This window comes from Equus quagga, unplaced genomic scaffold (genome assembly GCF_021613505.1).
Source record: "Equus quagga isolate Etosha38 unplaced genomic scaffold, UCLA_HA_Equagga_1.0 118831_RagTag, whole genome shotgun sequence".
Classification (NCBI taxonomy): domain Eukaryota; kingdom Metazoa; phylum Chordata; class Mammalia; order Perissodactyla; family Equidae; genus Equus; species Equus quagga.
The window spans coordinates 7,414-15,048 of record NW_025795891.1 but is presented as its reverse complement, the minus strand read 5'-3'; the positions used below and the strand labels follow the sequence as shown (position 1 = coordinate 15,048).

The following is a 7,635-nucleotide window of genomic DNA, read 5'->3' as shown; positions in this document are numbered from 1 at the left end:
GAACACATAAAAAGGTATACCGTATATCTATGTTACTAACTTTTCTTGGGAGATTCAATTAGAAAAACATCTAAAAAGACTCTGGAGGCAGGAAGGAATAGTGAAGAAAAAATATGGTTGAGAAACATTGCTCTAAATCAATGCAGAAAGTGCATAAAGGAAAGCAAAAACAGAAGTAGAAAGTAAGTGAAACGTTCAGAAAATGGAAACTTGTGTGTGCCCTATTTAAGACACATGCACAAAGGAAGGTCTTCAGAGAACCCAGAGACAAGGGTTACAGGTCACCCACCTCAGCCAGGCCAGCAGCATCTGCAAGATCCTCAATGGCTCTACCATTTTCCTTACTGATGGCCCTGGTGGTGCTCAGCTGCCACTCCAGCTGCTCTCTGGGATGTGACCTGCCTCACACCCATAGCCTGGGCAACACAAGGGTCTTGATGCTCCTGGGGCAAATGAGGAGAATCTCCCCCTTCTCCTGCCTGAAGGACAGAAATGACTTTGGATTCCCCCAGGAGGTGTTTGACGGCAACCAGTTCCGGACAGCTCAAGCCATCTCTGTGGTCCATGAGATGATCCAGCAGATCTTCCACCTCTTCAGCACAGAGGGCTCGTCTGCTGCCTGGGATGAGAGCCTCCTAGACAAACTCTACACTGGACTTTATCAGCAGCTGACTGAGCTGGAAGCCTGTCTGAGCCAGGAGGTGGGGGTGGAAGAGACGCCCCTGATGAACGAGGACTCCCTGCTGGCTGTGAGGAGATACTTCCAAAGAATCGCTCTCTATCTGCAAGAGAAGAAATACAGCCCTTGTGCCTGGGAGATCGTCAGAGCAGAAATCATGAGATCCTTCTCTTCATCCACAAACTTGCAGCAGAGTTAAGGAGGAAGAAATGACACCTGGTTCAACATGGAAATGCTTTTCATTGACTGATAATATCACACTTCCACTTGCTCTGCCATGTCAAGGACTCAAGGATTTCTGCTGTAATCGTGATCTGAACTCAATCAAATTTGTCAAATGTTTTCAAGCGTATTAATGAATATTGTGTTTAACCCTGCGGACACTAGTCTGATACAGATGACCCGGCTGCTCTATTTATTTATTTAAATATTTATTTATTTAATTATTTATGAGATTTAAATTATTTTTGTTGCTATAACATTATGTGCACCTTTACATTGTAGTTTAATATAACAAAATGCATTCTTTATATTTAACCAATTTATTATTTTCTTTGTTCATTAAATCTTTACTGTAGAAAATATCTTCTATTTGTTTATTCTTTAAAAAAGAAACACCACACCTGAGTGTGCAAGCTGATTAAAGAATGGATGGCACTATTCATTTACCATCATTATTATATTCAAGTTAGAAGTAAAAATAGACTTCCTCTAAGCCTGGTTGTATGTTGACCTCAGGATATGAGGTGAACATAACAAATACAGTTCCTGCTTTCTTGTATGTTTGTTTTTTGTGGGGAAAGTAACCTAAAAACACTAACCAATTGATTGGTAATTGAATATTAGTTATTTTTAAATTAACACTAATTAATGTTAGAAATTATTATCAGTTAGGTTTAATGCTAAAATGGGAAGGGAAAAAATGGAATTCTCTCAGCACAAGCTGGATTGAGTCATGTCAGGTTGTAAGAACAAAAGTGGTAGATATTCTCTGTATTTTCCCGGTAGACATCTAAGTGCAAATGTTCGCAGGATAGTTGAGTTTACAATTTACAAGCAATTCCACAAACTGTAGAGTATACGAAGGAAAGTGGTCACCTGGGAAGAGAGTATATGGGAATGAGAAAGGACTTAAATTGGTTGCTAGGACCTTCAACCTTAAAAGTGAGGGGAGAACCGCAAAGAAAACAGGTGGAATAGCCATGCATTTTCAGAACGAGAGAGAATGGAGAGAAGACCATGTTTAAAGACTGAAACTGCTTAGAATACTCAATGTATTAATGAAAAATGTGGATGGAAACTGCCCAGCACACTGGGAAATAGATGGCATTGGTGACTTCAGAGACAGTTGATTTTGTGGAATTAGTCATCAGAACCACACTGGAATAGGGGGAAGGGTGAATAAGAAATGTTAATGACAATATTTAGAAAATAGCTTTGAGAAGTTTGCCTTCTGAAGTGGAGGAGAAAAATAGGTCTGACCTATAACACAGCGTGGATTATTTTTTCTCTGCATCATTTTCCCTCTTTTGAAATATATTTGCCTCTGGATAGATTTCATGGAATCGATATATTGGCAAATCATATTAATATGTTTAATGTTTTATTTACTTTAAATCATGGCATATTTAGTGACTTATGATGGTCATTTATCAATATTTTGATTAGTACTATGTTGAAGGTCAGTAGGCTGCTCTGTTGATTGAAACCATCCACTACATGAGGAAACAGATGAAACTGACCTTAGTGTGAGTTTGTTTGGTGGAATTAATGATCAGAAACCACACTGGAGTAGTGAAAAGGGTGATAAGAGAAGAACTCCTGCTGTCATTTTTCTCACCTGGGGATTCACTTTATTTCTTTCGTCATATTCAGACTGACAATTGTTTTCCTTTTGACTCAGTGCATCCAAATGCAAGGACAGCTTTCTAAGAAAGTTGAGTGGAGAAAGAAAAAATGATGTATTGAAAATGATGGAAAATAATGGTATGGGCCAGTTATGTTTCCATTTTTACTTCCCTATTTTGGTACTAACTTCAAGATGAAATAGAAAGTATCTCAAAGCAGCAAGACAATCCTTACTCAGAAAAATACTAAAGTAAAATGACATACAAAATTATAAAAACTTTGAAGCTAGTAAACGATTGGTGACCTCTGGGAGAGTTGATTTGGTAGAATTAATCTCCAGAAAACATACTGGAGCAGGAGGAAGGGTGAATAAGAGAAGTTGATGATGATATATAGAAAATAGCTTTGAGAAGTTTGCCTCCTGAAGTGGAGGACATGACATATTTAATCACTTTCTCTCCTTGATAAGCATGCACTGCTTCTGTCTGGGAAGTCATAACGCTCCTCCATCTTGGTCACACGTAAGCCTCTTCAGCACTCACGTCGCAACCATTCGTTGCAAATCAGAGAGGAGAAGAGATTCTTCACTGGGCTCAATCAGTAGACAACGGGAAGTGCAGTCTGTGCTGGAGGTGAGAAACGGAGCTGTCCTTGGGAATGAGAAGAGCAGGATGGGCTGAAGAGGTCTCCAATGGAATCAGCGAGGTCTAGAAGGATGAAAGTGAGAGCCCATATGGAAATTCTCAGGTGCTTTTTGTTTATTCTTAATGATTTTGAAATAAAGACATTTTAACTGGAAAGAAACTGACAGAATTTACCATAAAAGATCCTTGTTATAGTAGATATTAGTGCTTTACTTTATATGAGAAAACAATCACCTGAAGGCCCTAATTTAAGGAAGTCTTAAAGAGGAATGCTATTGCTATATATGTGGTTACATCTAAACAATCATTGACTGCACAAACAATAATAATAAGGTCTAATTCTTAGGAAATAAAACAGGGTAGAACTAAAATACTGTGATCGTAATTAAAGTATCTTTAGATTTTTCCATAAGTGAGTAAAGATGTTGATTTTTCTTCGGGCTTTTTGAAATGTCTATTGAAAGCCATGGATTGTTAAATAACTAGGTAAAAAGAAGAGATATAAAAGAGACATAAAGCACATAAAAGAAGAGAAAGCTTAATAAATCAGAAAATATAAATATGAAAGATAATATGATAGAAGTAAATCTAAATTTATGAGCAATCACTATAAGTGGTCTAAATTTTATAGTTGGAGAAATAGATTTTTGGGATACCTCAAAAACAATTTTCAGTACTTCCACTACTGATCATGATATAGGTACAGAGACTAGTTTTATCTCTCATCTTAAACACAACAAAAAGAAGAAAATATATGGAACAATACTTTTCAGACAAAGGGTAATGTAGGACAGGACAGTAATCCCTGACAAAGGGAAACAAATGAGGTGAGCTCTATAATTGTTCCAATTTACCTCCTGGAGAAAAATCACAGGCTGTTCAGGGAATGGATATCCCAAACAGCTGTGCTGAATTGCTATTCTTAAACTCACAAGAAAACTCAAGAGTTAAAAATAAATAGGCTTCCAGAGGTCTGCAGTTAATGGATTAATAAAATTATTTTACCATCTTCATTGAAGAAATCACTCATGAAATCTTAGACTTTTTTTCAATTGGCAGAAAAATCTACTCCCTTCCAACTAATTAATAGGGATTTTGTCTGCTTTTCTTTAGAATTTAAAGTCAGTTCAGTGGACTCATACCACACCCCTTTGCCCTACAAAACAATAGACAACAATCCTTTGGCAGTTAAAGTGGAATTCAGCATCCTTTGTCATCTTATTCTCTTCATAAACTCAGGTCCTCCAGAAGCAGTTCACCCAACCCCATCTCTTATCAACAGAGTGATTAAGAATTCCCTTTTGGAAAATATGCAAAGTCACATAGCCAAGGCATGGGCAAAAGAAGAAATCTACACCTGAAATGACCGCAAAACCAAAGATCTTCCTTCCCATGGAACCCAAGGACCATGTCCAGAACTTAAAAGTAGGACTCATAAAAAGCAAGGCTTCCCTCATTCAGGAAGATCTGTTGTTAAAATTCCTCCCCCACCTCATCATAGATGTTTAGAATCCCATCGTAGATGCCAGCCTGTTCTCCCTAACCTATTAAATTTCACCCCAAATCCTGAATCAGGGAGACAGGTCTGAGGGCACATGCCCCCTGTTCTCCCTGCAGGTCAATCTCTCAGAATAAAGCTGATCTCTTTTCCCAAAGGCTGATGCTGTAACTAATTGGCTTGTTTATGTGCATTGGGCAAGTGAACCCCAATTTTGTGTGGTAACAAATTGGTGACCATGAAGGGACAAGGTCCTGTGATTGCCTGCCCAAGGCTCTGGAACCCCCAGTGGAGTGCAGGGTCTTTTCATTGACGCTAAGAGGCTGCCTAGACAGTTTTGTCTAGAGGCTCGGCTAATTGGATTCCTGTTTCCATGCTGCAGAGCTCCAGGCCCCAAAGCATTTTTTCTTCCTTTGGGAGAAGAAACAGCTTCTGGATCAAAATGTCTCTCTGCTCTGAGTGAGCAACTTTAAGAAAGTGACTGGCCCTTCCCTCATCTCTCTGGTTTGATTTCCTGGAGATTTAGGTTTAGCTTGTGTTCTGAGTAATCTTTGTGGGCTGAGACCTGAGCCTTGGGCCTGAACCACCCAAGATAATTAGGGACAGCATAAAAGTTTCATTCATGAAGTTACTTCTAGATCTGGACAAGTTCTGGTAGTGGTTAAGAGTTGCCCCTGGCAACCTGGTTTTTGGTAGCTCCTGGCACTGGTCCAGAGCTACTTCTGGAAAACTAGCTAGTTCCTCATTTTGCTAATGTGGTGTATCACACGGAGTACTCTTCTGCTGCCTGGAACACGATCCTCCTGGACAAACTCTGCACCGATTTCATCAGCAGCTGGAAGACCTGGACACCTGTTTGGATCAGGAGATGTGAGAGGAAGAATCTGTGCTGGGAGTGGAGGGCCCTACACTGGCTGTGAAAGGTACTTCCGGGGAATCCATCTCTACCTGAAAGAGAAGAAATACAGTGACTGTGCCTGGGAGATTGTCAGAGTGGAAATCATGAGATCCTTCTCTTCGTCAGCAAATTTGAGGAAAAGATGAAGAAGTAAGGAGAGGCACCTGAAAATGAATCTCTTTAACAAATACAGTTATTGAAATGATTCTCTTCACCTAATACACTGTCACATGCCCATGTGTTCTGTCATTTTAAAGACTCTAATTTCTGCTTTAGTCATGGAGTCCATTGAGCTAAACTGTTCAAAGTTGTGGTTAAAATGTTTTTGTTAAAATGAATATCTCTAGGTGCATCATTCCTTCAGAGAGAGCTATAATAATGTCACGTATGAATTTATATATTGGGGAACTTCTGGTTTCTCATTCAACATGCAACCAGTTTGGAAGTCATCATTCCCAACCTCACAACAAAACGAGTGCAAAATGAATTCAAAACAACTCTTCTTAGATCCATCAAGAACTGAGGTCACAGAGCAAGCCACTGCCCTGACAACTGGAGAGAAGGGAGGATGCAGAGAATCACAGCTTACCTGGAGCAGAAGCCCACAGCTGGAGCTAGTATTGGTGGGAACAGTTAAACTGTAATTGAAGAAGTGCTGGAGGCTCTGTGTGGATGAGCTTCAGTGTTAAAAACTCCAGGGGTCCAGAGTTAGTGGAGCCCCACACTTTTGTGAGTCTTACCTTCAGGAACCCTACCAGGTTCTCATGTGAAGATCAGAGAAAAATCTGGTTTCTCCAGCAGAGAGAGGGAAAAAGTAGTCATTTTGAAATATAAGTCTCTTGTTCTCCTTAGCAATGGCCTGACCTCTAGGCAAACCATTGTACCAGAGCCTAACCCACCTGAGGGAAGGGAAATACCTAACTCCAAACCCCTCTAAGTTTCCTGTCTCACCTAACAGGGTGGTAGAAAGCTGAGAAGCCCTTGTGAAGGTCACAGCCCAGGGGCACAGGCTCACTAAAATACTAAGACTAATCAATCATAGGATTCTAGAACACTTCCCCTCTCCTCAACCTGCCATCATATCAATAAGGTTCCAGAATAATAACCAGAGATTATAATGGAAAGAACTGCAAGTGTCAGACTTTATTTAAGAAGAAGTCTCTAGGGAAACCCAAAGACAACAGGGGAGAAAAAAGCAAGGCCACAAGAGGAAATTTTGGCCTCTGACAGCTACAGCTACAGCAAACAGTAAACATAGCCCAATTCCTAGCTGGATAAATATAACACCTCACTCTAAATGCCAATTTACCTGAGTTCCTTTTACCCCATACATCACGTCCAACTTTCAACAGAACTTACAAGGCATAGGCTGGTTCAGTGGCATAGCAGTTAAGTTTGCACACTTTGCTTCAGTGGCCTGGAGTTCACCAGTGCAGATCACAGGTGTGGACATATGCACTGCTTATCAAGGCATGCTGTGGCAAGCATCCACATATAAAAAATAGAGGAAGATGGGCACAGATGTTAGCTCACGGCCAATCTTCCTCAGCAAAAAGAGGAGGATTGGTGGTGGATGTTAGCTCAAGTGTAATTTTCCTCAAAAAATAAAAAACGACTTTCCAGGCATACTAAAAATTGAAAGACAGTTTGAAGAGACAGAGCATGCATCAGAACTAGACTCAGATATGGCAGAGACTTTGGAATGATCAGACCAAGTTTAAAATAACCATGATTAATATGCTAAAGACTCCAATGTATTCATATATTCATTCATCTACTTTATCTACATCATACTACATGTGGCATTTAAAATAGTTTTGTTCAAATAATATCATGTTCACTGTTCTAATATATTCAACTATAAAAAAATCACCTGTATCTTTTATGAAATTATTTTCTTGTTTAAGTTATGAAATTCTTCCCCAGGAGACACCTTGGATTTGTTTACTCTTAAAAAAAGAAAACCCTAAATTTGCATACCTTTATTGAAAACTAAATGATAGATTCAACTCACTCATTTGTTTTTCCCAACAGTTATATTTTAAAACTGCATATTTCCATGTCAGAT

At 39.4% G+C, this 7,635-nt stretch overlaps 1 protein-coding gene across 1 annotated transcript; it reads left to right on the top strand.

Annotated features, from left to right (window-relative positions):
* The first annotated feature begins 323 nt into the window (after positions 1-323).
* On the top strand, positions 324-878 carry LOC124232806 (interferon alpha-2-like). Its single transcript, XM_046649718.1, has one exon. It carries the CDS (start codon positions 324-326, stop codon positions 876-878), a length of 555 nt encoding a protein of 184 aa, XP_046505674.1.
* The last annotated feature ends 6,757 nt before the right edge of the window (positions 879-7,635 follow it).